At 47.1% G+C, this 21,112-nt stretch overlaps 1 protein-coding gene across 3 annotated transcripts in view; it reads left to right on the top strand.

Annotated features, from left to right (window-relative positions):
• HELB (DNA helicase B) overlaps window positions 1-20,634 on the top strand; it is a 32,194-nt gene extending 11,560 nt beyond the window's left edge. For 2 of the 3 annotated variants that reach the window (XM_053554795.1, XM_053554794.1), the window contains exons 6-13: window positions 1,417-1,558; window positions 4,314-4,468; window positions 7,902-7,983; window positions 8,977-9,036; window positions 10,399-10,627; window positions 11,539-11,682; window positions 16,242-16,706; window positions 19,251-20,634. In XM_053554795.1, the coding sequence (XP_053410770.1) occupies window positions 1,417-1,558; window positions 4,314-4,468; window positions 7,902-7,983; window positions 8,977-9,036; window positions 10,399-10,627; window positions 11,539-11,682; window positions 16,242-16,706; window positions 19,251-19,376 (1,403 nt within the window). In that variant the 3' untranslated portion in view covers window positions 19,377-20,634. The remainder of the gene's footprint in view (window positions 1-1,416; window positions 1,559-4,313; window positions 4,469-7,901; window positions 7,984-8,976; window positions 9,037-10,398; window positions 10,628-11,538; window positions 11,683-16,241; window positions 16,707-19,250) is intronic. The other variant, XM_053554796.1, reaches the window with a different exon arrangement.
• Window positions 20,635-21,112: the final 478 nt, after the last annotated feature.

Here is a 21,112-nt window from a genome sequence, read left to right as displayed (position 1 = left end):
ACTTGGGGTAGGGGGTGCTGTGATTGAGCAGCCAAGACGGGTCACTAGAGACAGGCAACGCTCACCTCCATGTCAGACAAATATGCTGCTCAGACTACAGAGCTGGACTTGGGCCCCATGTGGTGGCTGAGCCTGTGATCCCAGAACTCTGGGAGGCCAAGGCGGGAGGATCCCTTGAGCTCAGAAGTTGGAGACCAGCCTGAGCAAGAATGAGACCCCATCTGTACCAAAAATAGAAAAACTAGCCAGGAGTGATGATGGGCATCTGTAGCCTCAGCTACTCAGGAGGCTGTGGCAGGAGGATCCCTTGAACCCAGGAGTCTTAGGTTGCTGTAATGCCACAACACTCTACCCAGGGTGACAGTGAGACTGTCTCAAAAAAAAAAAAAAAAAAAAAAAAGCTGGACTTGGAAGCTCTGTGCAGACCTTGCACCAGCTGCTTCCAGGGAAAAATGCTCAATTCTCAGTACGTTGTGGGAAATGCCTTCACCATCTTGTCGCCACCTGCTCTCTGGCTTCTTTGCTGCTGACGTGGCCGTGCTGTGACAGTAATTCAGGTGCTAACTTTCAGGAACGTGCTGCTCATCGTTTGAGATGTAATAAACTAAACTTTTGATTCAAAGTCAGACATTTCAGATTTAATGACCTACGAGGATGTTAAGCTAATAATTCAGATTAGGCCTGACCAGCCTCTCCGTCCTTCAATTCTGATGAGGTCCAGTTAGGTCCTGTGGGTGGTAGTGATCCATAGACGATGTGACTTAATGGAGAAAAAAATGGCAAGTTGAGAATTGCCTTCTGAGAGTTTCTTAGACATATGAGGTGGCGTATAAGCAGTTGATTCCATTAATGGCTTAGGCATTTTTCTTTTTTCCACCCAGGGTGTATTTTTCTTATCTGTATGTTTGTTTCAAACCATTAAAAAATGTTAATAGAAGAAACATCATCAGATCACTGAAATTTATCTGTCATCAGATGCTTTTAGTTTATTTTATATTTTATGTATTTATGCATTTGAGGCCTTAGATTCTTCCATGTTCTGTAAGATTTTGAGCAGAATTTAAGAAGTGACTAAATACTAGATATCTAAGGCCTGTTTGTTTTTTACATCTTGACTAAAACATAGTGCCCTGTCCAGTTTCCTTGTGGTTATATGTGTGAAAGACGTTCAGCTTAGGTTTTTGTCTCATTGTGTTATTCCTAATTTTTATGTCTTACACTGTTTAACTTGAATAGTTTTTGTTAAATATTTTAAAAGATTTATACTCTTAAAAAATTTTAAACAAAGATTTTTTTTTTCTTAGAACAAGTCTTTATAATTTATAGCAAACGTCAGTGGGGAGAAATAAAAATGCTTTCTAAATTCTAAAATCCCAGTTACCTGGAATCTCCTGCATCTGTTTTTTTCCCTTGTAGGTGATATTAGACAGTTACCCAGTATTGAGCCTGGTAACTTGCTGAAAGATCTTTTTGAGACTCTTAAGTCCAGGAATTGTGCCATCGAGCTCAAGACAAACCACAGAGCGGAGTCACAGCTCATCGTGGACAACGCCACAAGGTACCCCACAGTATTGAGAATAAAAGGCTAGAACGTTGACTTTGAATGAGAATGATTTAGTGCACTACTTACTGTGCCTCGAGCAAACCTCTTCTCCCCTTCAGCTGTATGCCACTTGGCCCAGCTTGGTCAGAAAAACAAAAAGTTCAATGTTTCTCCTTACTGACCCAATGTAAGTTATAATTGAAATTTAGGAAGAGGTGGTGGCACCTGTGGCTCAGTGGGGAAGGTGCCGGCCCCATATACCGAGGGTGGTGGGTTTGAGCCTGGTCCCGGCCAAACTGCAACCAAATATAGCCGGGCATCATGGCAGGTGCCTATGGTCCCAGCTGCTGGGGAGGCTGAGGCAGGAGAATCGCCTAAGCCCAAGAGCTGGAGGTTGTTGTGAAGCCACAGCACTCTACTGAGGGGGACAAGGTGAAACTCTGCCTCAAAAAGAGAAAAGAAATTTAGGAAGGGGTATGTTTCCCTGCCTGACGTGCAGTTAGTGCAGTGAGAGGCTTAAGGACTGGATCGAGAGAGGCTTAAGGACTGGATCGAGCCGCAGGGAACAGGGACTTGGAAATGAGCTCATTCTCAGTCATGGGAGACTTGGAGAAGGAATTTCCCTTAGCTTTTGTGGGGTAAAGCCCAGAAAATTCCACTCCGAGATGAATCCTGGGGGCGCCCAGGGTACCTTACTCCACTTAAATAGAGAAGAATCCTCTTCCCTTCATCTTCTCGTGAATTTTGGACACTCCACCATGGGCGAGGCATTTGGTTTCTCTATAATCCGTCCGTCAGAAGTCACCCCTGTCACCATTTCATGGCAGTTGTTTTAATGCGGGTGTGTGCTGCGTAGTGACATTCTGGTCAACAGCAGACCGTGTCTGTGATGGTGACCTCTTAAAATCACAGTACCATGACTTGACTGCGCCTGTTCTGCATTGACTATGTTTAGATGGTAGCACAGGACAGGCTTCCGCCAAGACCAGTGGGTGGCTGTGCCACGTGGTCGGGAGTGTGGCAGCTGCAGGGCCTGGGTCTGTGCCTGGAGTCTCCTCACAGTGCATTTCTCAGAACACAGCCCTGTCGTCAGCAGGAAGTGATGTTATTGTACTGAATCTGCAGATGTGACGGGACCTTGGAATACCGGGAGGTTGTTTAATTGCCGGCTCACATTTCATCTTCGCCTTTTCCTCTTTGTTACTGAGTGCTGTCTTTTTTTTTTTTTTTTGAGACAGAGTGTCACTATGTCTCCCTCAGAGTGCTGTGGCGTCACAGCTCACAGCAACCTCAAACTCTTGGGCTTAAGCAATTCTCTCGCCTTAGCCTCTCTCGTAGCTGGGACGACAGGCTCCCTCCACAAAGCCCAGCTATTTTCTTTTTATTTTCTTTTCGTTGCAGTTGTTGTTTAGCTGGCCTGGGCCAGGTTTAAACCTGCCAGCCTTGGTGCATGTGGCTGGCGCTGTAACCACTGTGCTACGGGTGCTGAGCTGCTGAGTGCCATCCTGGTGCTGGAGCCTCTCCCTGGGGGACGTCGGAATCCAGGACCTGCGGTGCCTGCTCTCTGTGCCCCGTGGACCTGGTGGGGGAAGGAAGGGGTGACGGGGGCAGGGCAGGCAGCGAGGGCTCGCTGAAGGCATGGAGAGAAATGAGCTGGGTCTGTAATGTTCTGTCCCTGTTCCTCTGCTTCTCTAAAAGCCACCTCATTTTTGACAGATGATGACCATTCCAAAGTCCAGAATCTTAGAAGCATCTAAAGCATATTGGATTCTTAGAACTCCCTCTTATCTAACCTGGTGTCACTTGGGTGGGTTGTGCCCCTGTCATTGTTTGTCTGAGTCTTCCTCCCCGAGTGTGTATTGTCTGTGGACCCCTGTGATGTACTGAGGAAAAGCTGAGATAGAAGGATGCCATCTGTCCTGGGTCCAGGACAAAACAGGAGATATGTGACGCTTCTCAGACTCTGATTAAGTCTACGAGGGCAATCTGATTGCCACTTCCCTCCCTTTCAACTCGGGTTTGAGAAAAGGCGAGGTGACAGCGGCGGGTTTCCCTCTCACAACCAGGCTGCTGCTGGGTCCGCTTGGGCGGCCTTTTCCATGTAGCCGAGGAGAGGTTCTGTTATGACCAGGCACCCACACCTGACTCCGTTTTCTGATGTGACTTCCTCATCTTGGAAAATACAAGAATGAAAGAAAGATGAGGAGGGAATAGCAGCAGATAGGAGTGGACACTTGGTCCAGCAGGGAGCGTAGGAGCGTATGAACAGCGGGCACAGGAGGGAGGGCAGAGCATGGGGGAAGTGGGCAGAAGAGGCCCCGGGAGCCCAGATTAATTCTGACAGAACGGGGGGTGGAGCCACACGGGCCTGGGCCTGTTCCCCACGTCCCTGTGCTCTGTCTCTATGGTCCTGGATGCCCCACTGGGCTTGGCTAAACCTCAGTTTGCTCACCTGGGACATGAGGCTGATGCTTCCCACAAGTGGTTCTTCTGTGGTCTGGAGATAAGTTGGTCAAGTTCTTAGAGTGGTGCTCAGCAGGTCCCCTGATGGTTCTGAAGCTTGTAGTTTGCTAGGGGTTGGGGTGTAGTGTGGTAGCTACATGGTCTTCCACGGTCACACTCGCTCACTGATTATAACGTAGAGCTTGGGAGACCTTTTCTAAGTCTTCATTATTACCTATTAAGAGATAGTATTATAAGGACGTAAGCTCTTATCATATATGAACACATTTTGGGATGCTAATGTCTATGTGTTTTATATTTATTTAAGAATCTCAGGACGTCAATTTCCAGAATTTGATGCAGAACTAAATATCTCTGATAATCCAACAATCCCCATCTCAATTCAAGATAAGACATTTGTTTTTGTTAGACTACCAGAAGAGGATGCCAGTTCTCAGTCATCTAACAGTAATCATCGCTCCTGTAAGTATGAAATTCCAGGATATGAAAGGTTAAGTGTAAACATTTCAGTTTTGTAGTGTACAGGAGAACCTCCATAGATGACCACCGCCCTGCCCTGATCACCTGACCACCCAGGTCACCTCACGTTGCCTTGGTGCTCACAGACTGGCCATGCGCCCCGTGTGTGTATCAGTACAGCAGGCCTGGTTCCTCGTGGTGACCACCTCCCTGTGTAGACCAGCTAGTTACAGTCCCTTGGGTGGTTGTTAAACGATTAGTTCTACTTTTCTTTGATGGTAAAGATATCGCTAGTAAAAACGATGAGGTACTGAAAATAAATTAACTTATTAATGATCAAAAGCTGAATACCCTAGAATTTTGTGAGTTTTTGATACATAGTAAGTGCTCAGTGTTTGTTGAGTGAAAAAATGGACAGATGATTTCATTAAAAATAAACCAAAGCTCCAGTCATTGCCAAGTTGAGTTCCTAACAGTTCCGTTTTATACAGTGGACAAACGTCACTTCTAGTTATAGATATGAGGGTGACAATGTGACAGGGTTGAGAAGGAACATGGGACAGGTCGGTCTGTCAGGTGGTGTCAGCAGCGCTGCCTGGGACGCTGGTGGGGTCTTGGTCAGAGATGCTTATCAGTCATGAGGCACTACAGAGGTGTCGGTTTTTTTTTTTTCTTTTAGAGACAGTCTCACTTTGTCACCCTTGGTAGAGTGTTGTGGCATCACAGCTCATAGCAACCTACAGCTCTTGGGCTTAGGCGATTCTCTTGCCTCAGCCTCCTGAGTAGCTGGGACGACAGGCACCTGCCACAACGCCCAGCTATTTTTTTGTTGCAGTTTGGCTGGGGCCAGGTTTGAACCCACCACCCTTGGTATATGGGGCCAGTGCCCCACTCACTGAGCCACAGGTGCTGCTGTCAGTTTTTTTTTTTTTTGTTTTTTTTTTTGAGACAGAGTCTTAACTGTGTCACTCTCGGTAGAGTGCTATGGCGTCACAGCTCACAGCAACCTCCAACTCTTGGGCTTAAGCGATTCTCTTGCCTCAGGCTCCCAAGTAGCTGGCACTACAGGCACCCACCACAATGCCCAGCTATTTTTGTTGTTATTGCAATTTTCATTGTTGTTTTAGCAGGCCCAGGCCAGGTTTGAACCAGCCAGCCGGGATATATGTGGCTGTTGCCCTACCCACTAAGCTACAGGTGCCGAGCCAGAGGTGTCAGTTTTTGTATGTAGATGTTATTAAATTAGCTATTGCAGTTAAATTTAAGTAGATGAAGCCTCTTCTGATCTTTACTTACATTATAAACTGACTTTGCAAACTTAAGAGGATAGTGACGTACTCAAAAATAAGCAGAGATTTAGATGGTTGTTGTGGAGGCTGTATTGTAGTTGCAGGCACATAGTACAGTGTGTACTTTTAAAGGCTTTTCACGGCGTGTGTGAGACTGAGTGGCGTCCGTGTTCTCTGCACACCTCTCTTTTGCGGCACTGTCTCACTTGCTCTGGGTTAGTGACTGGTCACATGTTACAATGTTCTTTTTTTTAATAAGTGGAGTTGTGTAATACATGGAGTTCTGTGACATCACTTTTTGGGTTTATTGATTATAGAAATAATTTATATTCCTTAAAAATGTCAAATGATACAGAAGTGTTTGAAGTAAAATCTATGTTTTTCAGAGTCTTCCTCTCTCCTTTCCTCCCAAGACAACCCGCTAGGTCACACCGTGGCATAGGCTTATCCTGTGGGCCCTGTGTCGGTGCAAGTGTGTGACCTGTGTTATTCATTTCAGTTAATGTAAATTGGTCGCAGGCTGCATGTTTCAGGATTTGGAAGTGCACAGCAGACATTTACAGGTGGCGTTAGTTTTGCAGCAGCGTGGTCAGTCACAGGTGCGATAGCAGCAGAGGATGGTGGTGCTTGGACGCTCAGTGGCTGTCTATCTTTGCACCCCGCTCAGATCAACCTGATGTGTTGGTTTTATTTCTGGCACCTGTTCTTTGCATCGATGAGAAGGTACTTAGAGAAACACGTCCATTTCAGAGTGGCTGCAGGACTTCCTTGATGTTGTTTTTCTATTTTTTTTTTGCAGTTTTTGTCCAGGGCTGGGTTTGAACCCGCCACCTCCGGCATATGGGGCCGGCGCCCTACTCCTTGAGCCACAGTGCCGCCCCTGTTTTTCTATCTTAATTAAAAACTTCTGCTAGAACATTATTTTCTTCTTTAAGAAAATTGAGTGAATATTCCTTAGAGAAACATATACTGTTTTTTTGTTAAAAATGAAGTTGTGGAGTAAATTATACCTGTTGTCTCGACGTACAAAGACCTAAGGCGGATTCCTATCTGGGACAGAGCTTCAGAGATGCTAACACGTAGGCAACGTGTGTATGTCAGGCTCAGAGTTGCAGGCGCCAGTTGATCTGTAAGACCAGAGAAGGTGAAGGAAGCAGGGACAGAATAGCGACACCCTGAGCTCCTTGCTGCAGCAGGTTAGGGCTTGGCTGAGGGTGAGCTGAGTCTTGGCTATTTTCTAGTAATTCATCCTTCATCTGAAAAAGGAAGGAGTTGGCAGACGCTGATCTGGCCTTCTCAGAGCAGGGTGCACAGGGCCTGGGCCTTCTGCCCCCAGCGACCCATCTGCTGCTGAGGAAGCACACAGACCCTGATTTTGATGTCTCTCTCTCTCGATGAACATTTGCCTTTTTTCACTATAGTGGAGAGAGACCAGAGCACGCTGTGTCTTTGCTCTGCAGCGTGCAGGGCGCGGTAAAGGTAGACGCCACTTTGGTGGCCATCTGGGTCTAAAGAAGGGAGCCAGCTACCGGCCCCATTGGGAAAGGAGCCTGAGTTTTCACACTCGTGGTGTAGATGTTGGAGGTCAGGCTGCTGTCAGCTGTGGGGTGTGAGCACCACTGGAGTAGACGTCTCCAGCTGTGCCGGGCAGCCTGCCGCTGCGGAGATGGAACAGGTGGTTGGGGCAGGGGCCACGGAGGTGTCAGACAGTGGCTGATTTCCACTGAAGTGGCCGTATTGCAGTGTTGTAACTACATACCCGCTAACTCCCAGTACAGCATGTGTGATAATAGTACCTACCTCACACAGGTGTTGTGAAAACTGAAGGAGATACATACAACATAGAGATTCTCAAGTTGTGGCCACCACTGTTCACAGCAGCAGGTTTTATGTTAGTAATTCTGTTGCTTCAGCGCTCACAAACCAGCTGGGAGCGCACAGTGAGCGCCACAGTGAGGAGCTGCTGAGCCCCCCAGGACGTCTGGACCTCCCTGTCCACGCCCTTTCCCCTGCTCTGGCTGGTGTAGGAGTAAAGCTGACTTTCCCCTGGTGAATGTACAGAAATTCTGAATTGGTTTCTCCATAGAAAGTATTACCATTTAATGATTTTCTGTGTTAACTTCTAACTTTTTTTCTTCAATTATCAGATTTATATTCTGCAGTTAAAACTTTACTACAAGAAAATGACTTAAAAGATGCAAAAACATCACAATTTATTGCATTTAGAAGGTAAAGCATTTATGACATTCCAACTTTTAGCTTTTAATTTCATAATTTATTAATGTTTGGGTTCTCTTTGGATGGGAGACTCACATTTTATCACTTTTTTTTTTTTTGTAGAGACAGAGTCTCACTTTATCACCCTCGGTAGAGTGCCATGGCATCACACAGCTCAGCTCACAGCAACCTCCAACTCCTGGGCTTAAAGCGATTCTCTTGCCTCAGCCTCCTGAGTAGCTGGGACTACAGGCGCCCGCCACAATGCCCAGCTATTTTTTGGTTTGCAGTTCAGCCGGGGCCGGGTTTGAACCCTCCACCCTCGGTATATGGGGCCGGTGCCCTACCAACTGAGCCACAGGCGCCACCCATTTTATCACTTTCTTATTTTGGGATTATTTTCTTCTTTGAGGATTTTTTTGTTAGACATAGCAGAGGACATTTGCTAACTAGGGTTTTCTACCAAATAATATATTTAGAAACTCATAGGAAACCTGAATGGAACAAAAGTTTATGTTAGGATAAAACTTACAAAAATACTTTTTCCTTGCTAAAGTTCTGGAAACTTTGTAGAGAATGCTGAAGAGGGGTGGAGAGAAGGTGATTGGTGGGACCACACCACTGGTGCATTTTGCAAGGGTACATGTTAAATCTACTAAGTGTAGAGTATAAATGTCTTAACATAATAGCTAAGAAAATGCGGTGAAGGCTATGCTAACCAGTTTGATGAAAGTATGTCAAATTGTATATGAAACCAGGACATTGCACCCCATAATTGCATTCATGTACACAGCTATGATTTTTTTTTTTTTTTTTTTTTTTGCAGTTTTTGGCCGAGGCTGGGTTTGAACCCACCACTTCTGGTATATGGGGCCAGCGGCCGTACTCCTTTGAGCCATAGGCGCTGCCCAACACAGATATGATTTAATAATAATAATAAAAAAGAATGCTGAAGAGGTAAACGAGCACTTACCGGCTGTGAACATGCCTCTCTGTGTGTTTCAGGCAGGACTGCGACCTTGTCAACGATGTCTGTTGCCGGCACTACACAGGTCACCTCACCAGGTGTGTCCCCGGGCGGCTGGCGGGCCTTCCGAGATTCACTGTTCCTCTGTTTGCTTTGACTTTTATCACCTGTAGCCACATATTTAAAGATCTTTTTTTCCTCATCTGTGAAATTATAATCTCTTCAATTAAATACTCGTGATTTAAAACAGCCAGATCGCTCATGACCCTTGTGGACACCCCACATAACTTATATCCTTTGGTAGGGAGTATGATATGAAGAGAAATAAGGAATGGGATTTTCCTCGTGGTTCCCAGGCTGGCAGCCCACAGCGAGTGTGGGGGTCCAGGTGGAATGTAAAAGTATAATGTGTGTAGCAGTGGGGTGTGGGTCGGCGTCGTGGGGGTAGGACAGCCACTCTATCTGCACACAGGGAAAATTAATTCAGTTCTTTTGAATTTAACAATACCTGCTTTTCACTAAGTATTGAGATTTAGAGTTGTACAAGGTACACAGCTCCTGTCTGCTGAGGGAAGAGACCCAAAAATCTATGGTAGGAAAGTTAACGGACAGCTAGGAGGCATAGACATGAGGCCAGACGTGGGTCAATTTGAAAGTTTTGGGGTACATAAAAATCAAGGAACATAAATTCCACACAGATGGACGCCAAGGAAGCCCTCTCAGCAACATGGATAAGCTGAGCAGGTTGAAACTTGCCCAGGTGACTCAGAAAGGACGCGGTTGAGTATATTTTTTGGAATTGAAATAATGGACCATTTAGAACTTCCATAGTGACCCACACACTTAGGAACCCTCATGTTTGTGTAACTGGCTGGTGTAGGAGTAATGCTGACATTCCCCTGGTGAATGTATAGAAATTCTGAATTGGTTTAGATTAATACACGTATTGGTTCCCACATACGTGAAGGAGGCTTCTGACACAGAATTTCCCTTGTGGAGTTGTAATGAGAATGAGATGAAATAATGACGCTTGCAGCGCAGTGACTGGCAGGTCCCCACTATTTGGCCCATTTGCTGCTGTTCTAATAAGTGTCCCCGTCATTTCAACGGGAGACTGCGTAAGTGCTGTCAGACCCAGAGTCGGCCGTGACAGGTGACACTGGAGAGGAAGGGTGAATTTCAAAGGAAACTCAGAGTTTTGATCAGAATATAGAGGGAGGAAGAGACATTAACATTTATGCCAAAATTTGCAACTTGGAAGCATTTGGCTGGGAATGTAGCTGAGTTTGAGAGGCAGACTGTGCACGTAAATAATGAAATAATTTCTTGCTGACAAAGAACGAAAGTGATGCACAGAAAATGTGGGAATTATTTTGATAATTGGATCAGGTCTCAGAGTTAATGTTTAAACAAATGAAATTGAAGATTCCTAAACTTTGATTATGTATTTTCTAACCCAGAGACCATCAGAACAGACTTATATTTGGAACCGGTGATAAAATCTGTTGTACCAAAAACGCATACCTCTCAGAGTTGCTGCCTGGAGATACCTCTGGCAGTGAGCAGAGCAGTGATCTGGACACTGGTGACCAAGACTTTCGTGGTGCCCCTCGCAATCCCTCTAAAAATAAGCATGACTTTGAAAGTAATATTCGACTGTGCAATGGAGAAATATTTTTCATAACACAAGTAAGTGAAAACAAAAAACAGTACCTTTTTGCCAAGCAGAGGCATACATGTATTTTCTACTGCACTGTGATTCAGAATGTTGGTGTATGAGAGCTGACCGTCTACAATACTGTGGTAAGGAGTTTTGCATCCATGTTTATGAGAGAGATTGGTTTGTAGTTTTTTAGTGATGCCTGGTTTGGTGTCAGATTAATGCTGGCCTTATGTATGAGTTAGAAAGTACCCCTTATTTTCTGAAGAATTTGTGAAGGAATATATTTTGAAGAGCGTGGAAATGTTTGAGTAACAAAAACAAGGCACAAGTGAGACCGATGTTGTAAGAAGCATCATTTCCTTGGTTGCTGCTTAAATACAGAAACTGTGGAAGTGGCTGCCTCGCTGTTGTTCTCACTGTAGGAGGCTACACCGGAAATACTGTTTGAAAGCTGAGGAAAAGTGAACTTTCAAAGACTCTTTGCAGACTGATGCAGTAAGTATAGAAAATGACATGCGTAGACTTCAGGGTAAGAAAGCACAGGCGACAGTCAAGCTGAAGCTTCAGGAGCTGGAAACTTCTGTCTGTGTTATTGACACGTTGTTCTCTGGCAGTTTACAGAGCAGCTGTGCTGTGTCACCGGCTGCCTCTCAGGGACGTGATCAGAAACGCTTTCACCATATCCTGCACAGCCCTGAACTTTGGCAGTCGCACTGGCTCGTGCAGGTGCAGACACGTTAACAGTGTGTTACAACACCTGGATGTGGACATACTCAGTTTGTGCTCAAGAGTAGGTCTCCAGCCTTTTGAAATTCTTGTGAGGAGTATGCGTGCTCTTCTACGCACAAGGTGCTTATGTTTTACGGTCAACACAAAGAGTGTCTTTGCTGTGTGCTTATTTGGAGACACACAAAATAATTCTTTGTTTTGGTGACAGGATGTGACTGATGTAACTTGTGGAATTAAAAGGTATTTGACCATTAGTAATATGGCTGGTTTGGAAGTAACCGTGGATTTTAAGAAACTAATGCATTATTGCCACATAAAACATTCATGGGCAAGAACTATTCACACTTTTCAGGTAAGAGTTGACTTTTATAAAGCTATTTAAGTTGCTTACCAAGATGTGGAACTTTGCATTGTTTTCTTTGTAATTTTTGTTGCTTTTATTTTTTTAAATAGGACCCCAAATGCACAAAAGTACAGGAAGTGCCACACACACGGAGGCGACGTGACCGACGTCTCCCCTGTGTGCCTCAGGCACCAGTGTGGCTTGTTGGCCCCACACTGCACCAAGCTTGTCTTTATTTAAAATTTTGATACTGTGTTCATTATGGATCTTTCTGTGCCTATTTTTGATTTTTAAAGATACTACATTAAAATACTCTTCGCCTTGATTGCCGAGTTTCTGGCTACCCCTTAATTCTGTGCCTGAGGTGGGCGGCAACCTGGCCTGACCCCAGACCTGCACCTGCCCCTCCCCCTGACCTTCGTGTATGTCCTTCCTCCTCATGCAGAGACCAGCTCTGTGTTCGTGTGCTGTGTTGCCAGGACACATGTGGTATCACCTTGTTTTTATATATCTGCAGCCTGTGTTTCTTTTTGGCCTAATAAACGTCATTGGGGTGTAATTTGCATACACAGTTTAATTATGAACTGGATGAGCTTTGACAGCTTATCTCCTTCCTCTGCCTTTGCGAGGGCACTTTCTTTTAATTTTAAATGTATTTGGGAATAATGTTAGATTTCAGAAGAGTGGGAAGGATAGTACAGAGAGTTCCCATGTTCCTTCACCCAGCTTTTCTTAAAGTTAGCATTTTATAAGCACATGACACATTGGTCAAAACTGAGGAGGAACTGGTGCTGGGCCCCGGCCCGCTGAGCTGCAGCCGAGTCCCAGTCTCACTGTTCCCAGCGTCCTTTCCCATCCCGGGACGGCATGTTGCATTTAGTGCAACTTGCTTTTAAGTTTTATTTTAAGACCCTTAAGTTCTCATAAGCTATCTGGTTCTGTTATTTGTCTTACTGTTTTGAGCTTCCTGCTCTACTCTTGAATTGTGAGCCCTTTTTAAAAGCCATTTCAAATTCTTTTTAGAACCGACAAGGGGTAAGTTAATTAAAAAAACCCATCCACTTAAAGAAAACCCAAGACTCTATTCTAATTAATACTTACTTACTAGGGGAAGGTATGTGCTGACTTAAAATTTTCTACATAAAAGTGAGGGTTGATGCAGTCTCCCCATTAAAACAACAGAACAGGAGCAGAGAGATCTCCTCAAATTCATGGTCTAGTTTTTCTGAATGAAGAAAAGAGAAGTGGAGGGGTCTTTGTTATCACTGGGTTGAGGCTGGAGTGGACAGTGTTCACAGGCTCGAGTTCCTATTCCCTCTCTTGGCCCTGAGGACACTGGGGGCTGCTGTGTCACCACACTTTGTCTCTTCCAGGTTCAGTCCAGTTCGACAGATGCCTGTTGGTCAGACTCTGTTCTTGGTGTTTGGTGTAGGTCAGTCTGTGAAAAGGTCAAGAAAAGGTCCCTGCCATGGGGACCTTGGCATAGACCTTGTTGTAAAAAAGTAGACTATTTGTGATGTTAGAAGGTGGTAAATTCTGTGAAAAAGAGGTGGGGTAGGTGAAATTGTGATTTCTAAATAGAGTGTCGGTGTCAGCCCATCGAGAAGATGACATTTGATAAAGATGCCCTTGTGAGGAGGTGGAGGAGTCTGGCAGAGGACTGTGCTGGGAGGGGTCCGCCTGGCGTCTGGAGCAGAGCAGGACCAGCACGGAGCCCTCTGTGGGGGTGTGAGGCTGGGTCACCCCGGGGCCTTTGAAGGCTTGCACTGTCCAGCTTGGGTAGCTAGTGAGCCCTGAAAATGGGGAGCTGATCGAAGGAGCTGAATTTTAATTTATAAAAGTGATATGAGTTGGTTGTTGAATGTTTGGAATAGCGTGGATATATGAATCTCCTTTTTCAACCATAATTTTTTTTTTTTTTTTTTTGCAGTTTTGGCTGGGGCTGGGTTTGAACCTGCCACCTCCGGCATATGGGGCTGGCACCTTACTCTGTTGAGCCACAGGCGCAGCCTCAACCATAAATTTTATAAACTCTAAATAGGTTCAGTGTTTCTGATGACAATTGAGTGTCCAAATTGAGTTGTGCTGGGTGTTTAAAATACAGAATTTGAAAGATTTTGTCCTCTACTAATCATTTTTTATATTGATTATATGTTGATAATATTTTGGATAATGTTATAGAATGCCAGTATGTCATTAAAATTAATTTTGTTTCTTTGTTAATGTGACTACTGGACAATTCTAAGGTCCACATATTTATGAGTCCTGTTCCTGTTGGCCAGTGCTGTTAGACTCGGCTCTTACTCTGAGATGAGGAGCTGGGAGATTTGTGGCTGTTCACACGGCTGCTGGGTTGAGGAGCACATTTGGAGAATGGACACACATATTTTATTAAAAACAACTATGTAAAACTTGTCTCCTCAGAAGTTCTCAGGATTTAAGGGGGATTTAAAGAAATGGCAGGTGACTTGCTGCCGGTCACTGAGGGAAAGGTGTTCCTGCCCCGCTCTGTGCAGACTTGCCGTCTCGACGTGTGGAACACCAGGACCAGCGCCCTGTGGCTGGTGCAACCTGACAGGATGGAGGCATTAGAGCAGTGGTTCTCAGCCTTCCTAATGCTGCGGCCCTTTAATACAGTTCTAACAGGTTGAGAACCACTGCATTAGAGCAAGGACAGTGAGCAGGCGCGCGTGAAGCTGGCGCTCCTGACGTCTGTCCTGACCATCTGTGCAGGGAACACAGAGCACTGGGCAGGAACAGACCGGGTACTGAGCTGGAATGGGCCATGTGGAGGCCGAGGTCTGAGGACACAGGCAGGACTGACAGATGCTCACATGTGGACAGAGCCTGGCACAGACGGAGAGGGGGCAGAGCCTGAAGGGGCTTGCACGCCACATAGGCCACAGGGGTGTCCAGCCTGTGGCCCACAGCCATGCGGGTTGTTCAAGGGCCGATTTGCTTATTTGTGGTGTTGGACATTGTGAAAATTAGGAACCCTTTTTTCTGCTTATCTGCTTTGTTAGTGTTTGTGTATTTAATGTGTGGCCCAAGATAACTCTTTTTCCACTGTGTGGCAGATGGGGGGAGGGTTGGATGCCTGGCAACTTAGGACTTTGTCTTACTAGCCTAGGAGCCGCTGAAGAGCTCTGAGCAGAGTCTGGGTCTGCGTGTCCAGACCTCGAGTGGCTGCCGTGAGGACTGGCTGGAGAAGGTCAGGTGCTGGGAGGTTGTTCTATGTCACTGCTGTCACTTTTCTCAGTACCACTTCATGACGGAGAACTGGTCAGCTGAGTTTAGGTAGATGTTTTCGTTCTTGGGAATACACGATGTGAAGTCTGAGAGAAATGGCGCTGTGTGAAATGTTAGTGTTTGTAGGAACCAGCATCGCTTAATTGACTTCTGAGACCCAGTGGCCTTGGGAAGCTGAGTTTATCAGACATTATGGTCTAAGGAGCTGGTTCAAATTCTCTGTCTGGGGAGGTGGAAGAGCTTTCTGTGCCGACTGTCTTCACGGTGGCTCTGTTTGCACAGCCGCTCCGGTTGGGGGGCAGCTGCGCCTGGCACTGTACCGGCCACATTCCTCCTGTGGCTGCAGCAACGTGGGTGGTGGGGGACATGATGGCTCAGGTACGTCTTCATCTGTGCTGATCTCCGAACATAGGGACTGAGAAAACCCCAATATTTGCATTATTTTATGGGGACACTGGATCTTTTTTTTGCTTTTCCAATTCTTTGTTTGTTAAACTTAAAAAACAAAGGTGAGTCTCCCACCTGAGCAAGAGTGAGAACCCGTGTCCACTAAAAATAGAAAAACTACTGGGCATCGTGGTGGGCACCTGTAGTCCCAGCTACTCAGGAGGCTGAGGCAGGAGGATGGCTTGAGCCCAGGAGTTTGAGGTTGCTGTGAGCCGTGACACCAGGGCACCCTCCTGAGGGCAACAGAGTGAGACTGTCTCAAAACAACAACGACAAAAAAGGTTCATTGTTCCCTTTTTTATCCTGATAAAAATAATGGTTCAATAGTGGGAAAATAGAGGAGAGTAGAGCAACAATCATAATTCTCTATTTGAAAAAAATGTCATTGAAATTTAGGCAGCATTTTTTTCCTTTTTGAGGGATTTATTTTGTTTTGTTTAGTGTTATGTGTTTATGTTCTTTTTTTGCATACTTTTGTTGGATCAGAGTAATTTAATTTCATTATACACTTGTGACCATTGTTTATATACAGCTTTAAAATTTCTTTGTGTTTTAAAGCATTTTTGATGTTTGCAAAATAGTTTATTTAGAGTGTGTGTTCATTGAGCTGTTCTCCTGTTCCTGGCTGCTGAAGGCACGACTTGCTGTCCTGGCAAGAGACAGCGAGCGGGTGGCACATCCGCACTCGAAGCCCACGGTTGTTTCAGACTCTTTTGTCAGGGAGGGTCCCATCTTGCCCAAGGGGTTCATGTTTGCTGTGGGTCTCTGTGCCCATTGTGAGCCAGAGGGCCTGTCTCCTCTCCTCCCTGAGAGGCGTCTGCCGCCGTCCGTGGTTCCCTGGGCTCATCCTCACCTATGTCGTTGCCTCCCAGGGGTCCGAGGAGCACACAGTTGTCTACGTGGTGGGCAGGGCCGGCCGGCAGCACTGGCAGCACGTCTACACCGCAGTGACCAGGGGCCGCTGCAGAGTGTATGTGATCGCTGAGGAGTCCCAGCTCCGGAGCGCCGTCAGGAAGACCAGTTTTCCCAGAAAAACACGTTTGAAACATTTCTTGCAAAACAGCCTCTCCCTTAGCTGTGCACCTCCAGCTGGAGATGGTGGGGAGCCCAGCATGCCACCAGCATCGCCACCATCCACAGCTGCCGCTGAGACGGCAGCCTGTGACGTCCCCAGGAGCGAGGCCTCTGTGGCTGTGGATGGGACACTGACCTCCATGGAAAGATGGAGATTGTTGTCCCTCGACGGAGTAGATGCAGATGAGGATGCGCAGGCATCACGAGGATTCAAGAGGACCGGTGAAGTGAGCGGTGGTGGAAGTCCCAGCAAAGTGCTCATGGTAGGAGCAGTGTTTGCACATGCTCCTGTGTCAGTGTCTCCTGGTCTGTCCTGTCCCCTCCCTTGTGCCCCGTTGGTCCTGTCACTCTGCCTCGCTCTGCTTTGTGTGCCCCGCAGGCGGCCTCTGTAGGCCTGTGGGTGGTGATGGCCCAGAAGAGACCCCGCTGTCCCCAGCCTCTTTTCCAGGTGCCTTCCCAGGCAGGCTCCCGCTCTGCTGCGGTCTGTGGCGCTGACCTCACTGGTGTCCCTCAGCTCATTGGAGCGACTCCTCCTGTCACCTTCTCGTCCAGTCCAGAGACTTTGTCATGGGTCATGTTCTCTGTGGCTTTTTTATTGACATTTAACAGTCTTGACTGGGGCCTAATTCAGTGTGTTCTTCCTGCCCCTAGTGCCCTCTCCCAGGCCTCCCGCCCTGCTGCTCCCCTCCCCCCTTTCCCCTTCCTCTCTCCCTTTTCCCTCCCTCTCCTTCCCCTTCCCCTTCCTCTCCCTATCTTCCCCCCTCCCCTCCCCTGCTCACTTCCCCCTTCCCTTCCTATGATCCTCTCTCCAGGGTTGAGAGAGCATTTTGACTAGTGATGTTACTGAGAACTCAAAAGATGAGTGTGTGGCTTGGTGGCTTACAGAGGGCTCTGACACTCAGAGGAGCCTCCAGTCCAGCTGCTCAACCTGAGTCTTTGTGCCCAGAGACTGACTTCTGGAGCCCCAGTCTCATCTTCCAGTTTAGTCGCTATTCTCCTGGCTTCACAGCTTAGAGTCTTGAATCACCTGGGCCTCCCTGCCCGCTCAGGCTCCCCTGGGCCTCGCTGTCCGCTCAGGCTCCCCTGGGCCTCGCTGTCCGCTCAGGCTCCCCTGGGCCTCGCTGTCCGCTCAGGCTCCCCTGGGCCTCGCTGTCCGCTCAGGCTCCCCTGGGCCTTGCTGTCCGCTCAGGCCCACTTGGGCTCACCCGCTGCATGAGCAGCTGCCCACCTTTTGCTCTGTGTCTCCTGGGCCTGTTCACTGCCCTGTTTCATGTCTTTGTCTTTCTTTGGGTGCCTGGCGGCCTGGTTTCCCTCCCTCACTGTTCCATTCTCCTAGCACAGGAGCCTCCCCCTTTTATGTGGCTTTGTTTTCTGTGGTTTGTTATACAGGGTCAACCACAGTCTGAAAAAATCAAATGGAAAATTCTAGCAGTAAAAATTCGTAAGTTTAAATTCTTGCTGTCCTGAGCAGCACAGTGAAGTCTGCACCATCCTGCTCCCTTCCATAGGGACGCAGCCCTCCGTCCAGCCTGAGCTCACAGAGGTTGTCAGAGGGACTGGCAGTGTCACGGTGCCTGTGTGTATGTGACCACTTTTATTGGTAGTAATTATTGATCATTTCTTACTATTCCTAATTTAGAAATTAGATTTTTATCATGGGCATGTATGTATAGAAGAAAACAATGTATTTATAATACTGCCCAGAACTTTAGGCAGCTGCTGAGAGGGACTAGTGGATGAGTGGACTGCAGGACGTCACCCATGATGCATGCCCCCTTCACACCCACCTGCCTATCCCTTGCTTGGAGCTCTGAGTGGCCATGTGGGTGGCTGTGGCCTCAGTCTGACCCAGCATCCTGGGTTAATCAAGCAGGAGTCTTCACTCGGTGAGGTGGATCCGACCTTCCCTCCTTGCTTCCTCTCAACTCCTGCTGTTTGTCTCAGCTTGAGGCCTTTTTCTCTCTGCCTCCCCTCATTGAGCATTTGGAAAAAGATATTAGCACAAGTTTCCAAAAAACTGGCAAATTGCTGATCTAGTGTTGAGGGAATAGTATAGACAAGGCCTTGGCTTCGTGGACGGTGCTGCGGTCCACTGACGGGGCCTCGGCAGTGAGTGAAAGAGGAAACTAAAGTGGGACTGTGGGCATGTGCACCCAGCCTGACTAGTTTTAAAATTTTTCATAGAGGCAGGGAGACTTAGTGTTTCTGGAAGGTGGAATTCAGTGACAGGGCTCTCCACAGACCTGTCCATTCTTTATTTTTATTTGTATTTTTTGTGGAGACAGAGACTCACTTTAACGCCCTCAGTAGAGTGGCATCACACAACTCGTAGCAACCTCCAGCTCCTGGGCTTAGGCGATTCTCTCGCCTCAGCCTTCTGAGTAGCTGCGACTACAGGCGCCTGCAACAACACCCGGCTATTCTTTTTTTTTTTTTTTTTTTTATTTGGGACAGTCTCACTCTGTCCCCTGGGTAGAGTGCTGTGGTGTCACAGCTCACAGCAACCTCACACTCCTGGGCTCAAGTGATCCTCCTGCTTCAGCCTCTCAAGTAGCTGGAACCACAGGTGTAACCAAGTCTGCTGGCTGGATCCTTTCTTCTTGGGGAGGTCACCTCTACACAGCAGAACCAATGCTTGGAAAAAGCAGCGTGGCCCCAAGGGGAGCTGAGCGCACAGCTGGTGGCTCCTGTCTTTCAAAGCTTGGAGAAAATGTGTTTTTCTTTTTCAGAAGCAGAGGAAATACAAATGCTATAAGGGTTGACTGACTCCATTTTTCAAAAATTAACTATATTTTTTGTTCTAACAGGTGGGACAGTCTCCACAGGTGTCTTCCAGACTTCAGAATTTGAGACTAAATAATTTAGTCCCCAGACAACTCTTCAAACTGACAGATACGAAGAAACTTAATTTTATTTCAGAATGTTCAGAATAATCATGTTTTTTCCATTCAAGACAAAACAAACATTGTGTCTTCAAAATAGCAAGAGAATTGTATTTTAAGGTGTTTGTGTGAACAAGTGTGAACCATTTGATCAAAGAAAACTTTTAAAATGTCAACATCTGTCATCATGAGACCTTGTAATACTGGACATGAATGAAGGGAAAAGATGTTTTTTATATATACATGTTTGTAAAATTATGTACTGTAAGAAGTCTTCTCATCTGCTGTCAAGATGATGCTTTGTAACTGCCACGCTCCTTGAGGGTTGTCTGTGCAGCGTGTGGGAGCCAGGACAGATGGCTGGCTGCACCTGTGCTGCTGACCGGGTGTGGACGTTGAGGCTTCCTGCCACATGGTCACCCTACAGAGCTGGTGGGTCACCCTTCATGGCGCCCGGAGCTTCCTGCCACATGGTCACCCTGCAGAGCTGGTGGGTCACCCATCACGGCACCCAGGGCTTCCTGCCACATCGTCACCCTGCAGAGGTGGTGGGCCACCCCTCAACGGCGCCCGGGGCTTCCTGCCATGTGGTCACCCTGCAGAGCTGGTGGCCACCTGTTACGGTGGCCTGGGGCTTCCTACCACGTGGTCACTCTGCAGAGCTGGTGGGCCATCCGTCACGGCACCTGGGGCTTCCTGCCACATCGTCACCCTGCAGAGCTGGTGGCTCACCCATCACGGTGGACTGGGGCTTCCTGCCATGTCGTCCTGCAGAGCTGGTGGGCCACCTGTCATGGCGCCCCGGGCTTCCTGCCACATCGTCACCCTGCAGAGCTGGTGGCCCACCCATCACGGCAGCCTGGGGCTTCCTGCCACGTGGTCAACCTGCAGAGTTGGTGGGTCACCTGTCACAGCGGCCTGGGGCTTCCTGCCACATAGTCACCCTGCAGAGCTAGTGGACCACCCGTCATGGCTCCTGGGGCTTCCTGCCACGTCATCACCCTGCAGAACTGGTGGGCCACCTGTCACACATGGACGTTTTGGGAATGCATTGTTTTGAATGTATTTCACTTTGGAAAATATTTTTTCTCTCAGAGTAATTTGATTTTTAAATTCTTATTGATAAATGGTAAAAGAAAAAGTTAAGAGGGAAAATGTGTTTGCTACCTCAGTGTTTTCTAAATGGCTTTTTGGAGATACAATTCACAGTTTACCCATTTAAAGTATATAATTCAGTGGCTTTTAGTATTCGGAGGCTTGTGGCTGTCATCACGATCAGTGTAAGAGCATTTTCTTTTTTTTTTTTTTTTTTTTTGTAGAGACAGAGTCTCACTTTATGGCCCTCGGTAGAGTGCCATGGCATCACACAGCTCACAGCAACCTCCAACTCCTGGGCTTAAGCGATTCTCTTGCCTCAGCCTCCTGAGTAGCTGGGACTACAGGTGCCCACCACAACGCCCAGCTATTTTTTGGTTGCAGTTCAGCCGGGGCCGGGCTTGAACCCGCCACGCTAGGTATATGGGACCGGCGCCTGTAAGAGCATTTTCAAATCCCCAAAGATGCCCCACACTCCTTAGCCATAACCTCCCGGCTTCCCTGTCCTGGAAAACCACGAATCTACTTGGTCTCTATGGGGTTCCTATTCTGACCTGTCAGGAGGAGCTGCGGTCAGTGCTGGGTTTTTCTTCTAAGAGTCTAATAATTTCAGCTCTTATCCTTAGATCTTTGATTGATTTTTTTGTTTGTTTTTGAGATTGCCCTTGGTAGAGTGCGATGGCGTCACAGCT

This window comes from Nycticebus coucang, chromosome 12 (genome assembly GCF_027406575.1).
Source record: "Nycticebus coucang isolate mNycCou1 chromosome 12, mNycCou1.pri, whole genome shotgun sequence".
Classification (NCBI taxonomy): domain Eukaryota; kingdom Metazoa; phylum Chordata; class Mammalia; order Primates; family Lorisidae; genus Nycticebus; species Nycticebus coucang.
The sequence above is the reverse complement of the archived record's forward strand: the minus strand, read 5'-3'. Positions and strand labels throughout refer to the sequence as shown.